The sequence below is a fragment of the Kryptolebias marmoratus genome, linkage group LG19 (genome assembly GCF_001649575.2).
Source record: "Kryptolebias marmoratus isolate JLee-2015 linkage group LG19, ASM164957v2, whole genome shotgun sequence".
Taxonomy (NCBI): domain Eukaryota; kingdom Metazoa; phylum Chordata; class Actinopteri; order Cyprinodontiformes; family Rivulidae; genus Kryptolebias; species Kryptolebias marmoratus.
This window is the reverse complement of record NC_051448.1, coordinates 4,204,011-4,220,919: the sequence shown is the minus strand read 5'-3', so window position 1 is coordinate 4,220,919 and position 16,909 is coordinate 4,204,011. Positions and strand designations below refer to the sequence as shown.

At 43.2% G+C, this 16,909-nt stretch overlaps 1 protein-coding gene across 2 annotated transcripts in view; it reads left to right on the top strand.

Moving 5' to 3' along the window:
* Positions 1-336: 336 nt before the first annotated feature.
* The window catches only part of LOC108233488 (kinesin-like protein KIF3C), a 23,221-nt gene continuing 6,648 nt past the window's right edge, over positions 337-16,909 (top strand). The window contains exons 1-8 of one of the 2 annotated variants that reach the window (XM_037981618.1): positions 337-528; positions 4,913-5,188; positions 5,309-6,748; positions 12,950-13,051; positions 13,155-13,277; positions 14,440-14,558; positions 16,119-16,235; positions 16,397-16,505. In XM_037981618.1, coding sequence (XP_037837546.1) covers positions 5,333-6,748; positions 12,950-13,051; positions 13,155-13,277; positions 14,440-14,558; positions 16,119-16,235; positions 16,397-16,505 — 1,986 coding nt within the window. In that variant the 5' untranslated portion in view covers positions 337-528; positions 4,913-5,188; positions 5,309-5,332. Of the gene's footprint in view, positions 529-1,983; positions 5,189-5,308; positions 6,749-12,949; positions 13,052-13,154; positions 13,278-14,439; positions 14,559-16,118; positions 16,236-16,396; positions 16,506-16,909 lie in introns of those variants that run through there. The other variant, XM_017412011.3, reaches the window with a different exon arrangement.

Here is a 16,909-nt window from a genome sequence, read left to right as displayed (position 1 = left end):
AAACTAACGGCGAGCTAATTCAAATTCTCCGCGCGCGCCGTCATTCCAGAGCCCCGCCGAGAACGATGGGTAACGAGATGAACATCAAACTGGGTCGGATTCGCTGTCTGCCCGGCAGAATTTCGCTTTTCTGGGGAGATTAGAGAAGAAATACAGACGACCGCCGTCGCCTTCGAATGGGAGCCTCCACGGCGACACCCTAAACCGGTGGCCACGCCTTCTTCCAGCCCTCTGTCAAATCATGCACTCCCGATTGGTTGCTTTGCCTGTCACTCCAATCAACGTCGTAATGCGATTGGCCGAAATGGCAAACATTGCACGGTTAAAGGGGCGTGTCTTGGAGTGACAGAAAGGGCAAATGTTACTGCGTGGGCTGGCTGGACATTTAGGCTCAGAGGTCCCTTCGCCTCTCGCTGCGATCTGTTCCTGTTGATCCAACATGGCGGCCGGTTTCATGCGGATCTTTGACCGCCAGGGTGTTTCAGTTTTCATGGCAAGCAAGGACTTGGTGCGGTGACTATCCCAGCTGTGAGTCAGGCAAAGTGATGTCATATAAGTACTTTTGTGCTTGTTACGGGCGTTTCCCACATCCTCTGTCCTGAGAACTGCATGGTAATATATCCCCTTAAGACTTTTTAATAACTATAAACGCTGAGGGATGATCTGCATGTACACACCATGACTCTGAGAGTGTTTTAGTGCTGGACTTTCCTTCTTCCGCCTGTCAAAGTAGCCTGACTCAGACTCACAGGAATGCTCAATATGCCCTGCTTTCTGCTGCCAAGTACAGACTTGACACAAACTGAGGAAGAATTTAAAAAATTTTAAAAAAGCAGAACAGAACAAGAGTAAAGAGTCTACCACCATGTCAGCTTTTTGCTGTAAAATACACAGAAACTGGACAATTTAAACCTGATCCTGGTTTTAAAGCATCAGAATGTGGTAATGGTTTGCATGATTTAAAAAAAAAGAAAAAACAGGACATGTAAGGCTTCATCCTGTGGGACATTAAAGCTGGCAAAGTCTCTGAAAGGCAAGCACCGACAGGAAGGAAATGATGGATATTCTTTGAAAAAAATACCACAATACTCAGAAAATAAAGAATGTTAAAATAAACAGACACATGAACAATATTATTGCAAGCAATCTTTTTATTATGTGGCTGTATGTTAGAAAATATCTCATCCACCACTAGATGAATTTTAATAAAACTTGCAGAAAGTAATCACTAAACATGCAGCTACAACTAATTAGCATTTGGAGCTAACCTGATTCAAAATGGCCGCCACAGTCAGCTGACTGTCAGAACCATAAAACTGTCTGTAACTCAGTCCAGTTTGCAGATATTGACCTAAACTTTGGTGTGGTAGTAGCTGAGACTGCCCCCTAACATATACTTTAAGCTTTATCAGATTGTGGTAAAATTTTACCTAATTTTTTATCACTAACTACTTTGAAGCAAACTCTGCTTGTCTGTTAGCAAAATATCTCACAAACTACTGGATGGATTTTAATGAAACTTTCATAAAATAATGGGTGGCTGAACCTCTACAGCTGATTAACTTTTGGAGCAAATCGAATTCAAGATGGCCACCACAGCCAGTTCAACTTTAGAGAACACAAAAACGTCTATAACTCAGTCAATCCTACAGATATTGAGCTAAAATGGTAGTAGCTGAGAGTCATTCACAACACATACTACAAGTGCTACTCATTATGCGTAATCTTTGCCTATAACTTTAGCATTAATCTTTTGGTATCGACTCTGTTCGTCTGTTAGCAAAATATCTCACGGAGCACTGGTCAGAGTTTAGCGAAACTCTCAGAAAGTAACCCTCAGATGAATGTCTACAACTGATTAACTTCTGGAATCAATCCCATTCAAGATGGTCGCCACAGCTAGTCAACATAAGCAAACACAGAAATGGCTCTAACTCAAAGGGTTTTACAGATATTGAGCTAAAACTTCATGTGGTAGTAGCTGAGAGTCATACTCTGAGTGTGACATCCCACATGACCGCATGAGATTGTGCATTAAATGATCTTAGTGCAAAACTCTGGCATGAAAGGCAGCGGGCGATATGCATTCCTTCAAGCCTTGAGAAAACTCACACTCAAACTTATCAACAATTATTTGTATACACATAAATTAAGCAACTTTGTCGTCTGGACAAAATGCCAACAGAGCAAAATCTTTTAGATCATAATAATAAAAGCTAAAAAAGAAAATAATAATAATGAGAGAGAAAGGATTTTCTTTGGGGATGAAAACTCCAGCGGCTCATCGACCTCCTCGAGTTAAATAAAGATCAGTTTTCCCTCAGATCCTCGTGTTTCTCCATCCAGTCCCTCCACAGTCGAGCAGCCTTTGTTACACTAATAAATCTTGCGTTAGCGCAGAAGTTTTTTCAGATCAGGAAACATTCCTGATTTTTTTTTTCTTTCTTTCTGCGAGGGGCCCCAGGGTTGGTCTCACACAGCGAGCCTCTCACATTTCTTCTCTGCTCTCGCATCGATAAGGAAGGGAGTCCAAGAGCCTAATTGGTTATAAAACATACTGTGTGCTTCGAGCGTCTTTAGGGGCATTCAGTGTTTATCTGACAGCTTAAAGGGGTCAGGGAACTACATGAGCCGGGGGTTAACGAGGGAGGAACTGAGCAGCTGTATGTGCTGTGCATATAAATGGGTGCCTCCCCTTAACTCGAGCTTCAAGAAAAATCTCCCCCGCTGAAACTAAAACAACCCGATTATTACGAAATGTCACATATTTCCCTAATTTCTGCCTTTGAACATCAACTTACAATCAAAAGTACTTTAAAGGTTCTCGTTGCAAAGTCACGAAGAAGAAATCTGCACAATATTTCCATCATATCGATGGTTAATGTGTCTTTAAGATAATAATTTGACTGAAAATGGGTCAAACATTAAACCTGCTGGTTGTATTTGTTACACAGACTATGAGCCTAATGAAGGTCGGTCTTTTACCTCAAGCTTCCACACTGTTTTCGGCGGATCCGGCTTTGTTTACGTTGAATGCGTACCCGTATTTCAGAATTGCATTCATTATATCAGGAAATCTACTGGAGTAAACACTTTCAAACTGCACCATTTGATACAGTTTTTATATTTAAGAATTTGCAATGAGTGCCTTTAAGATGATATTCTAATAAAAAAGGTTAATCAGGAAATCCTAAATGTATTAATACTCCTAAAACATGCATAAACCATATTATTTTACTAATCAAAGCAATTCTCTGAGACTAATCATTAACTCGTGACATAATTTTGTGATTATAAATGTGTTTTAGATTTATAGCAATGCTTCTCTGAACTCTAGAGGCCACGTCACTTTTAATTAAACGCTTGAGTTGTTGCGTCTGCTTCACAGTTTCTTGTCATTTATCCCTTTATTTGGCAGTCACAGATGGCATCACGTGGTTTCAAGCCTTCAAACGTCAGTAATGAACACATCCCTGAGAATGAGTCATAAAAAAAGACAAACACCTGAAATTACACATATAGTTGTGATGTTTTTCAGTTTGAGGTGAAACTTTCATCATCATGTCATCAGTCATGTTGAACCAAAGTGTTTTCATCTGTTTTCTCGTGTAAAAAAATAAATAATGTGGAGGGTTGAAGTCCCCATGTGGTTGAAGTATTCCCCTCAAACCCACATCACATCATTTAAATGGGGAAAAACCCTAAATTACAGATAATTACTCTAAAAGCTTCCACATCACCTCTTAGGTTACATCAGGAAATATAAATCTTTCCTGCTGCTAATTTTCTGACCTCCTAGTAGGTGACTTTGGCCATCTGTAGGTCAAACATGCTGCATTTATTTCACCAGGGGTCGCTGTTGGGTCACATTTGAGCGGTTAAATTAGTCAGATAATGATTAAGTTTGGATTTCCCCCACAATGTCCTCTGTTTGTGCTGTTTAGTTGTGTAATAACCGGGAAGCCACCTTCAATTTCTGGCAGATGAGTTTGGAAAATTCCTTCTTAAGAGCCTGAAACTGCAGAAAAATGGACTCCACTTCAGCTGCACCAAAATGTCATCATCTAGAGGCTTATTTATTGCACCTTGGTAATGATTTTAACAGTTAAGTTTTCGTAGTTTTTCAACTAAATCTAATTTCTCAGAGAAAATTCCTTTTAATTGAGATAAAAGTTGGTTTGTTATCATATTTCTGGGACACCTTCTATCACAGCTGCCAAAGTTACCGGGTGAATTAGGCCAGATAAAGACAAATATTGGCACATTTAGCTCTGCTCACGGTTTTAATTTTGAATAAAAACAGTTTTATTTTAATTTATTGCTAATAGGATCCAAGAATTTCAAAGGCACTCGTGAGCAGTAACAGTTGCTGATGTGAAGGCAACTTTCCCTCGATAAGAAAAAAATCCTAAAATGGTTTATATTAAAAGACACAATAATACAATAAATTAAAGGCTTAGCCATCCTCAGAAGGAATGCATATCACCCGCCGCCTTTCATGCCAGTGTTCTTTTAGATTAAAATCATCTTAATGTCTGCAGAAAAACCTGCAAATAAGATTTTGTGAGATGCCATATTCACAGTAGGTGTCATGAATAACTCTCATCACATTTCAGCTCAATATCTCTGCCACTTTTGTGTGTTTGGGTTAGCTGTGGCGGCCATCTTGAATTGGCTGACTCCAAAGGTTAATCAGTTGTACAGGTCCTGAAAGTTTCATTAAAACTGAAATTCTTCCACGCTTTTTCATGAGATATTTTGCTAACAGACAAACAGATTTTGTCATCTTTAAAGCCCGATTCAAGGAGTTAGAGGCGCGGAGATGGGACTCCATTTCCCATGATGCCTTGTGGGACTCCGCAGTGATGTAGGGTGTGGTGGTTTTGGCTGTGTGTGTGTGTGTGTGTGTGAGCCTCTGGATGTGTGTGTGTGTGTGTGTGTGTGTTTGCGAGCCGCAGATCCGCCTCGGAGCATCTTGGAGCGGACCTCCGGAGGATGCGGACCGCGGACGGCCGGAGAGAGATGCGCGAACTGATCCGTGTCATCGCTGGATTTTACCCCCCCTCCTCCACCCGAGGAGAGCGAATCTGGACGGGTTCTGCGATGGAGCTTCGGTTCTGACCGCCCGTGTGTTTGTGACAATAAGGAAGGAAAGCAGCGGTAGAATGGGCTCCCAGTGTCTGTAGAGGTAAATATTCCTGCTGTAATGTGACCAAGGAGCCATAATGATTCTGGTATTTATGATTGCTCCAAATCAGAATTCACAGACAGACGTCCAAATAAAAGGTTCTGATCTGTTTTAATTTAGAAAACACAAAGAAAACAGCCAATCATGTCAAAGAACAAGAGCAGCGAGTCGGTGAAGGTGGTCGTCCGATGCCGTCCTTTGAACCGGAAAGAGGAGTCCAATGGGCCCGCCGGAGGGATCGTGCAGATGGATCTGCGTCTGGGCCAGGTGATCCTCAGGAACCCTCGCGCACCCCCAAGCGAGCCCCAAAAGACGTTCACCTTCGACGCCGTCTACGACGCAAACTCCAAACAGAGGGATCTGTACGACGAGAGCGTGCGGCCGCTGATCGATTCGGTGCTGGCTGGGTTCAACGGCACCATCTTCGCTTATGGGCAGACTGGAACCGGAAAGACCTACACCATGCAGGGAGCCTGGCTGGACCCAGAGAAGCAGGGCGTGATCCCCAATGCCTTCGACCACATCTTCACTCACATCTCCCGCTCGCAGTCTGACAGGCAGTACCTGGTCCGGGCGTCCTACCTCGAGATCTACAGAGAGGACATCCGTGACCTCCTCGACCCCAACCACGGCAACACCAGAGGCCTGGAGCTCCGAGAGAGTCCGGACACAGGGGTCTATGTCCAGGATCTCACATCGTGTGTCTGCAAAAGCATCAAGGAGATTGAGGAGGTGATGAATGTGGGCAACCAGGCGAGAGCGGTGGGGGCGACGGACATGAATGAACATTCGTCCAGGTCCCACGCCTTGTTTCTGATCACGGTGGAATGCAGCCAGCCCGGACCAGATGGGAGGAAGCACATTCGAGTGGGGCATCTGAACCTGGTGGACCTGGCTGGTAGTGAACGCCAAGCCAAGACCGGCGTCCAGGGAGAGCGCCTCAAAGAAGCCGCCAAGATCAACCTCTCTCTGTCAGCTCTGGGGAACGTGATCTCAGCTTTGGCAGATGGACGCAACGGCCATGTTCCCTACCGGGACTCCAAGCTGACCCGCCTGTTGCAGGACTCTTTGGGCGGGAATGCCAAGACGGTCATGGTCGCTACGCTTGGCCCCGCCCCTCAGCATTACGACGAAACCCTCACCACCCTCCGCTACGCTAACCGTGCAAAGAACATCCAGAACCAGCCCAGGGTCAACGAGGACCCCAAGGACGCTCTGCTCCGCGAGTTCCAGAAGGAGATCGCTCGTCTCCGGGCCCAGCTCAACCACAGGAGGTGGCTGAGCAAACAGAAGAAGGAGCAGCTGGACGGCGAGGACTGGGAAAGAGACGGCGATGAAGACACCGAAGGCGGGGAGGAAGAGGAGGAGGAGGTGGAGAAGGAGGCAGAGGAGTACGTAAAGATGGAGGAGCAGCGTTTGGAGAAGGAGAAGGAGGCCATCAGAGAAGATCAGTTCCTGATGACCGAGGAGAAGCAGAGGCTTCTGGGAGAGAATGAGAAGATGATGGGGGACCTGAGGAAGGAGCAGGAAGCCACCGAACAGCTGACCGCCAAGTACAAGGTGAGTCGACTTAACTCTGTATTTACTCACATTCGTTAGGAAACCTGGAAACAGCCTGAGCAGCATGTGGAAGAACCATACACATACAAGTTGTTTGGCGATATTTTCACGGGTGCAACCCCACATTCTCCGCTCTGATGCTCAACCCACAAATGCATTTTCCCAACAAATATGGCTCCATTTAAGGGTAAATAAACAGGCTTTCCAACAGGGTAAGATTTATTGCCAACAATCAGTTGTTACAACAAAGAAATAATCAGCCAAACACAAATATCCTCACGTTTTGTGCTCAGTACAGAAATCTTCAACTTTTAATTTTAGAAGGGTAACATATTAAGATTTTTTTAGTTTTTGTTTCCCCCCCACACATTTTTAAATGTCCAACCTGGAGCTCGATGCGTCTTAAAATGTCCATTTTCTCTTTATACTCATGCAACAAAGACTCCGAGCCAGAGTCCGAGCCACGCTCGTTCTCTGGCCTGATTCATGGGCCGATCCCGTCAATAAGTCACTCGTGGAGAACAACAGAGTCACTGGACTCTACGAACCCTCAGCCTCGACACGAGACGCTGCTGGATCAGCTTCCCGACCTGCCCGAGGCGAAGTGTGAGACGAGATGGTTTGGAAACGATCAAAAAGAAGAGTTTGTCACGCTATGGCTTGCTTTGATTTCCTGATGAAAACCGTTTATTTTTTCTTTTCCACACCAACGAATTGGCAAATTTGCGGTTGTCCCGACGTTCTCGCCTATAAAACCTGTAACTCCATCGTAGTGGTTAACTTTAACAGGTTAGTGCCGGTGCTCGGTTATGAAACAGGCACATCTAAATTCAGCTGCCTCACGTCGAGCAGCAGCTTCTTATCTCTGAACGACTCGCCGCTGGACTATTCTTAGATCCACTTTTCTGGGTCAAAACTGCTTCTTCACTGCGTCTCCGTGTCTGCTTCTAGTTTCCAGGCTTGTCATGAAATATGAGTGTCACGAGGAGGTTAATGACACCATTCTTTGTGTCTGGTTATTAAAGGAAATCAGTGTTCACTTTGCATTAGTTCTTATTTCCGTGCGCCAATCAGAAACCAGGATCAACAACAATGACCATTACCTCACAGCAAGTATCATACGATGATGTTTGAGCTCACAAATACGTCTGCATTAAACTCTGAATGTTGTTTTTCCAGCTGTGTTTTTCCACTCACACGTAGCCTGATTAGAATAACGGTGCTTCCTGTTTATAAAGCTGACTTCCTGTTAAATTAGAGCAGAACAAAGCCTGGGTGGAGAAACTCGGCTCTGTATTTTTGTGCGTCTGTGTGGAGGAGGCTGATAAGATGCTCTTCATCTCTCAGCAAACAGGGCTGCAGCCCTGAAATATTGATGAATCCACTCTGTGTGTGTTCGTGTGTGTGTGTGGATGAATTTGGTTTGTTTCCTGCAGGTCGTGCGTTCATTTTGTGTTAAGAGCGAAAATGAGAAATGAAGGACTCTCCGCACGTAAACATGAAATATTAAAGATGCGTTTGTCTTACAGGAGATAGATGTGAGTTTCGCTGATGTCATCTCATGCAAAGTTCACGTCTGCTGTTTTTTAAATCGCAGATTTTATTACGAACTGAACCAGCGCCACAGAATGTGTCTTTTGTGTCGTTCTAGCTGGTTGTGTCTCAGGTTTTTGCAACCTGCTGTGAAATGTGTGCTGCAGGAAAGAGTTCCTACAGATATAACTAAATAAACCAAAGAGGGAACATCTATAAGTGTCACACTACAGTTCAAGATGTAAAAACTCGAGCTTAAGAGTAAAAATTCACTTTGACCAGATTAGTTAAGAAAAGTGAGGCATATCAGAGTATTAATGGTATATTAGTCTGCAAAAAAGGCTTTTTATCAAGACAGGCAATCATGCATGGTTATTGCCTGTATCTGTGTGTGTGTTTTTGTGTCTGTTAGCAAAATATTTCATGAATCACTGGATGAATTTTAATGAAAATCACAGAAAGTTACCACTGGATGTACGTCTGCAACTGACTAACCTCTGGAGTCAAACCAATTCTGCAGGGCCGCTGCAGCTAACTGACCTTAGCAGTCACAAAAGATGCTCTAACTCGGTCAGTTTTACAGATATTGAGCTGAAGTTTGGTGTGGCAGTAGCTGAGAGTCATCCCCAACACATATTCAGAGCACTAACAGATGGTGTGAGATCTTAGTTTAAAACTCTAGCATTTTCCTTATGAAGCAAATTTGCTTTTTTTGTGTGTAATGAAGAAAACTAACAGGAAACTGGGTGATTTTGTGCTAAAGATGTCTCCCCTTCATGTGTTTGTGAGCGCTTGACTGACTCTGAGTAAACATTAATGAGATTTGAGGGTTTAAAGTTGGATCAATCTTGACAAACGTGAGACGGAGACACATCCTGTCCTTTTTCACTCTCTTCATCTTTCCTGTTTCAGCATCTCGTGTCTCTTCCTCCTCTTGTCTCGCATTCATCCCAGCAAGCTCTCTGTCCCCGAGCTGCTCAGAAGAGACCTGTTGTTGTGAGGTGATATTTTTAGCCCGATCGCTCCCAGCAGGACTCGACCTTGCAGCGAGTGTCTGGCTCAGAATGCAACACTTCCCATTCTCTCCCTACTTTCCCATCAGGAAATGGATCAGTTACAGCTGAAAGGAATGTGAGCAGGCACTTATGGGCAGATTATGTGTCCACAAACTTGTGTGCTTTTACACACACTCAGAAAATGTGTTTCAGTGTGCATGACCCACAGACTTCTGGGTGAAAAACCATCTAATGCAGAAGCAATAATCGTTGAAAGGTTTATAAAATGGGGTTTGCATGAATCGTTTGAAATGTTTGGGATTGAAGCTGTTTTAAAACGACAGCAATCTGCTTTGGTCCCATTCATGAGTTGTAGACGTGCAGCTAATTATTAGAGTTTTGTTCAAATCTGCCCAGTGGTTCATTAGATATTTCGCTAACAGACAAACAAAGCTCCAAACAGTTCTTACACAATGCTCAGCTTCTACCGACTGGCTAAGTTTTGTCTGTTTCTGTGTTTTATAAAGTCAGCCATCTTGATTTTTGTTGAATTTAAAAACTAATGAGTTGTAGATATGCATTCAGTTATTTTGTTAAATCTGTTCAGTGGTTCTTGAGATATTTTGCTAACAAACAGAGTTGACTCCAGTCGTTTAGCATTCACAGTGTGTGTTATGGAGTACTCTCAGCTACTTCCACACCAAATTTAAGCTCAGTGTCCGTGCAGTTTTCTGTTTTATCCATTTTCTTTGTGCTTGCTAAGGTTGCTTAGCTGTGTCGGCCATCTTAAATTTCCCTGAATCCAAAATCAGTTGGAGGTTGACATTCAGTGATTTCTTTCTGGGAGTTTCATTATTCTGTTCATGAGATATTTTGCTCAAAGACAGCTAAACAAACAAACAGGCAAAAACGTTATTATTAAAGATAATATAAAATCTGAAATATTATTTTATAGAGCAGTTTTACTGCTCTTTTGGGCTTTTCCTGAAGAGGTTCACACATTTTAGGCTTGAAGACGACATGAAACACACGTAATCCCTGGATCCTTCGTCAGAAACCGAAAATTAAAGCGTTTCCGTCAGACTAACAGGGATCTCGTTCTTCTGTGAGGGAAAATATAACGGCGGTAAAGACTGCAGGACATCCGTCAAGATGGCCGCAGCTGTCGTCTCGTGCTGCAGCGTCTCACGGTCTTAATCAATAAAAACCAACAAATTCAAACCGAAAGACTCAAATGTTAGCAACATTTTGTTATAAGGGAATTGTTGATTATTAAAAGCTACTAGACAGATTGAAGAAAGTGCACTAATGAGAAGAAACATTTTTTATTGTTCACTCATAAACATTTAGCTTTAAACACTTGGTATTTTTGGACAAGTTGTTAATGTTTATTTTCCTTTTTTATCTTTAAACGTGTCTGAGATGCCCGGAATGATGTTCCTAATTACAAACCTATTTTTACAGGTTTTTTGTAAATTTTATTTCCTGGAATTGAAGCTTTCATGAAAACGCGGCGGTCTGCTCTGCAGGAGAAGCCTCCCCTGTTTTCTGCTCAGTGTTTGCACAGTAATTGTGTTTTAATTGGATGTTGCTGCAAACAAAGCTGCATGCGGGGCAAAGCTGTAATTTGGGCTTTGACACAGTTTCGCGACCCCAGCGAGGATCGCGGTGGGCCCGTGTTTATGCTTAATTAAAGCTCCGATCTGACCACGAGTTAAATGTAAAACAGCAGATTTCCTGTCTGAGTCGCTGCTTGCGTCGTAAAAGTCTTGGATATAAGGAATGCGAGCGGCACAAAGGGACACGCAGGCATGGAGAAAACCCCCAACATGAGTCAGGCCTTAAACGAAGCTGAAAGAATATGACAGATATACGGCGAGGACACAAGGACAGCTTGAAACAAAGAGGCTTTCTGTGCTGCATCGCCTCTGAAGGACTCCTCTGTCCTCTGCAGCAGTTTAAATGTGTGTTTTTCTGTTTGCTCTTAAGAGGACAGTGTGCGTGTACATGCCGGGGGAGAGTATCGGCTGCACACAGCGGACAGACACACACTGTCTTTTTGTATTAAGAACCAGAATAAAGCCCATACGACATAGTGCTCACTGAGTATCGTCTTCCTGAGCTCAGATTTCCAGCTTCAGGACAGGGATCCACGTGCGTCTGTAGGTTTGTGTAACTTAGTTCCCACGGGAACAAAATGACCCGCTGTCAGAAGCTTGAAATAATAAAGTCCAGTCTTCTTTGTAAAGAGTAGAAATAAAGAAAACGGATGAACATCATCAAACAGAGTGGCTGTAGATTTATCCCCCGCCTCAGATGGTAAAAAGGTGATAATGTTTGTTTTCTGTAACCCCATTCATGATGGCCACCACAGCTAAGTGACCAAAAGTGGCTGCAACTCAGTCAGTTTTACAGATACTGTGCTAAAATTAGGTGTGGTAGTAGCTGAGAGTCATCCTCAACACGCCTGAGATTGCACATAATAAGGTTTGACCAAAACAGCTCCAGCTCCAGTTTAAACCTGGCGTTTCAAGGCGGCGGGCGATATGCATTCCATCGAGGAACGCCATGTTGGCGGTCTGAGTCGTTTGATCTCGACCTACTTCTGGACCTGATTCGTGCCCGAGGCCGTGTGAGGTTCCAGCAGAGCTCAGCTTGTCGTCGTGTTTTACCGTCATGATGATGTTCAAGCTGTCGGCTCGCAGCGTCCACCGGCTGCAGCTTCAGCGCTCACAAAGAATCAAATCTCAAATTTCTACAGATGTGGTTCGACTTCAAGGCGCTCTGCAGGCTCATTTCAGGTTCCTACAGTTATCAGATCTGTTACTGAAGCTTAGCGGCAAATAATCATTTGTAAGTAAAATAAAACCTTAAGCTATTTTTAGTTGTTGTCGGGCTGAAACGTCACTAACGCCTCATTCTTTTATGTAGGTGATTAACTAATTTAATTTCTTAAATTAGTTAAAAAAAAACACATTTTTCATTTTTGTTTTTTTTAACAACAGCAGCACTTTGCAGATAAATCAAGACAAAGCGTTTTTGATATTTTTCTATTTGAATTACAACTTTTTCAACGTGTCAGCCTTTTTCTCCACCGTGTCTCTTTAACAAAATCGGACACCAGGGTTATTCAACTGCTGGCCCGGGGGCCACATCTAGCCTGTCTGGCCGACCGATGATTTCACTTAAAATAAAACTTGATTTAAATCAGGAAAAAAACATCATGAAACATTTAAAACGAATAAATTGACAAACATTTCCATCAGAGAGGTGATCCTGAGCTGAAGATGAGGGCACGAAGATGGCAACAAGGAGTGAGTCTCTGCCTCAAGAGCAGGAGGTCAAGGAGTTTTGATTTTGAGTGCTGGTAGGATGGAGCAGGAGATGGAGCGACGGGATCGGGGTCTCGCCTGCAGCAATGAAGGCGTTGCTTTGGTCTGCCGTGGTGAAGAACGAGCTGGACTGGACCGTCTACGTTCCAACCCTCTAAAGGTCCAGACCCAGATCCTCTCTGGTTTTGGAAAGCCTTTGGATCCGTGACTCGGTGACCCGACCACGGACAAGCTGCAGGAAGCTGATGGATGGATTTAACATCAAACCAAGAGAGTTATCCCAGAATAACTGCTTTTTACGCTTTATATAAAAATGAATACAAACTGTTTGTATTTCTCAGGCGATGGAGAGCAAACTGCTGGTTGGAGGGAAGAACATCATGGATCACACCAACGAGCAGCAGAAGATGCTGGAGATGAAAAGGCAGGAGATCGCCGAGCAGGTAAACCAGTCAGTCATTTGCTTTTATATCAGTTTAATTTTGCTTTACTGGACGAGGCCTTCCTAGTAAACGTTTGCCTCGCGATGTATGTTTGGGGTTTCAGACGCGTCGGGAGAGGGAAATGCAGCAACAGATGCTGAACCAGGATGAGGAGACGCTTGAGCTGAGAGAAACCTTCACTTCTCTGCAGCAGGAGGTCGAAGCCAAAACCAAGAAGCTCAAGAAGGTAAAACATCCACAGCGGGGCGATGCAGAATAGATCCAAGGGTTGATTTGTGAATTAGCACGCACTTTTCTGGTATAAAAAGACATACAGATGCTTTTCTTGCTTCTCCTTCTGACCCCTGACCTGGATCCCACTGACGCCCTCTCCACCCGCCTCAGATATCTGTTCAGTTTGTCTCGCCATCCGTCGCTCTTTCCTTTAAATATAAAAAAAAACAAACGTATTAAATCCGTAGATTGTAATAATCCTTCATGCATCTGCAAACTTCCAGCTGATTACTGACTGCAAGTAAAAAAAAAACCATTAAATTCAGTTAAAAAAACAACTTTTAATCCATTGTTTAATATAAAACTGTAAGTATGTGTGATCCGTGATGGGAAAATGAGTCAGAATGAGCACCAGCTACAGTTCAAATATTAATTTTTGTCTTAATTTATGTAAATTTGAGTCCATAAAGACACCGACTAATGATCCCTGTTAGTAAAATAGCATATTATCCTCCTAATCTACCTTTAAATTAAAGTCTTCTAACAGGTATGCCTCCTTTTCATTCATTTTATTTCCATTGATGTTGACCATTTTTCCCTGCTGGCCTGGAAATCCCTTCGTATAATGCATCGGATCATTGTGAAGCTTGAGGATTCCCCTTTTTTATTTAACTATAACACCGTTGAAGTCGCTCCAGACCAATAAAAACCTAGTTTTCATGCAGGCACTCTCGTAAACTAAACAAGCTTGTTGCCAGGTAATAAATCACCCAATTTCTACAAACTACCAATCATTTTGAAGCTTTAGAGCTGGAGAATTTAAGATTTATAATAAGCACAGGCTCCATATGCTCAGGTAAGCTAACGTTTGGTCTGAGTTAACCCAAAAAATGAATAAAACTCCTTTATTTTTACACATTATGTACATTTTAAGCAGCTTTTCTTCCTCCTGATTGAGAATGAGCTTGAGTCATAATTCAGGCGCAGATTGGTGAACGCTCAGGAGAACCGGAGGGAGGAAAGCAGCGTGCCGAGCATCGCCGCGCTCCCATTGGCTGCCGGCCTGCTCTCCAGACACCAGAGCTCCCATTGCGGTTGCCACGGGCGACCAGGCTGCAGCGAGCCCTGCACCGGGCGCATCAGCGCCTCTCACCGCCTCCGTTTTCCCCTTTCAGCTGTACGCCAAGCTGCAGTGCATCAAGGCGGAGATCAAGGACGTGAACGACGAGCACGTGAGGAGCCGGCAGGACCTGGAGCAGACCCAGAACGAGCTCACCAGAGAGCTGAAGTTCAAGTGAGTCGCAGAAACATCCCGAAATTCGCTTCATGGGGGTCTGGTTCTAACAGAGGCTGCAGAACAGAAACAAGCAGGAAGTAAAGGAATTTACAGGCAGCAAAACTGAGTTTCTGCTCCACACTGACTCCAAAATACAGAGTTTAAAAGATTTTATTTAACATCTAAAAAAAATTTATCTTTCAACATAGAGGAACACAAAAAATTCTCTAGTTACTTTATTAAATAACTAGAATTTTTTTTTTTAAAGAAGCATAAATGGTGACTGCTGAAAGACTTTACTGAAGAAGCCAACTGAGTTAAAATAAGCCAAAGAAAGGCTAAAATGAACTGAACTAGATTGAAAGGATAGCTAGAAGCTAAAAATAGCAAAATGCTATCTAGATGCCAAAAGTAGCAGAAACCTAACTCAAGCTAAAGGCACCAAATTGTTAGTTAGAAGTAGCAAAATGCTAGTTAAATATAGCAAAATGCTAACTAAAAGTATCAAAATCCCAGCTTAAACCCACAAGTACACAAAGGCTAGCTAAAAGTAGCAAAATGTTATCTAGATGATAGATGTAGCAAAAAGCTAGAAGCTCAATGTAACAAAAGACAAGCTAAAAGTAGCAAAATGCTATATAAAAGTAACAAAACACAAACTAAAAGCTAAAGGTAGCAAAAGGATAGCTAGAAGCTAAAAGTAACAAGATGCTATCTAGATGCTAGAGGTAGCAAAAAGCTAACTAAAGCTAATAACAGCAAAATGTTAGCTAAAAGTTGCATAACGTAACAAAATGCTAACTAAAAGCCAGCAATACAAAAAGGCTAGATGAAAGAAGCAAAAGGCTGGCTGAAAGCTAAAAGTAGCAAAATGTTATCTAGATGCTAGAAGTAGCAAAAATCAAGAAGCTAAAAGTAACAAAAGGCTAACTATAAGCTAAAAACAGCAAAATGTTGTGTAGATGCCAGAAGTAGCAAAAAGCTAACTAAATATCAGCAAAATGTTAGCTAGAAGTTGCAAAAGATAACAAAATGCTAACTAACAGTATCAAAATGCTAGCTTAAAGCCAGAACTACAAAAAGGCTAGCTAAAAGAAGCAAAAGGCTGGCTAAAAGCTAACAGTATCATAAGAAGAAGAAACAGCTGAAGCAGATTTTAAAGAAAACATTATTTTGGAAACAGCTGAAGAGATCTCAGGAGTTTGTAAATAAAGCTAAATATGTTTTAAAGGATAAAAGATACAGAAGCTAAAAGTGACAGCCGTCACCTCCTGACTGAGCCGGACGTTTGGATACATGAACGGCTAAAAAAAACACAAAAGGCCGAAGGAGTTTGACTGCAAAAATATGCAAAGAAAACAGCATGAGTGCTGACTCAGCACGATTCAGCAGTGACTCGGCATTAACTTAAAGGGGATAATTTTAACTATGTGTATGAATAGAAAAACTGTATTTCCTGGTGGGAAAATGTTTGTTTTTTAAGAAAGTTTAACGTTTCAGCCTCAGCTCTGCTGCCTGCAGATTATAAACGCGATCTTCTATCAAACCTTCGTCCCTCTGTGCGTTTCGTTCACGCAGGTATCTGATTATAGAGAACTTCATCCCTCCGGAGGAGAAGAATAAGATCATGAACAGGCTGATGTTTGACCCCGAGGAGGATCAGTGGAAGTTCAAGTCTCTCGTTCCTGCAGAAAGGTCAGAAGAACTCCCGAGCTCCAGGATAACAATCAGTCCTCCCTCTGCTGCTTTTAAAGCCGACGTTCAGCAGAAGCTAGCTGCTGTTTTCGGCTGATTTGAATGTTTTTGGATCCTCATCGCCTCTTTTGTTGTTGTTGTGCGTCTCATTATTTGAACAGTAAATCCTCGCAGATGAAGAAAAGGCCGGCGTCTGCAGTTGGGTACAAACGACCCATCAGCCAGTACGCCAGGGTTGCCATAGCGATGGGACCTCATTCCAGATACAGGGTGAGTGTGTGTGTGTGTGTGTGTGTTTGGACTCGTGTTATAGGGACATAAAGCTGGGGATGGGCAACATTTGTTTCCTGAGGGCAACATTGACTCAGTTGGAGCAATCGAAGGGCTGCGTAGAGACCAGGACGGGATATATATGTGTGTGTATATTATAGTTAGCCTTTTAGGTTCCCTCAGCTCCCTCAGCCCCTTCATCTCCTTCAGCTCCCTCAGCTCCCTCAGCTCCCTCGCCTCCCTCGGCTCCCTCAGCTGCCCAGCTCCTTCAGCATGGTTATCCAGCCCTCAGCTCCTTCAGCTCCTTCAGCTCCCTCGGCTCCTTCAGCTCCTTCAGCTCCCTCAGCTCCCTCAGCTCTTTTGGTTCCCTCGGCTCCTTCAGCTCCCTCGGCTCCTTCAGCTCC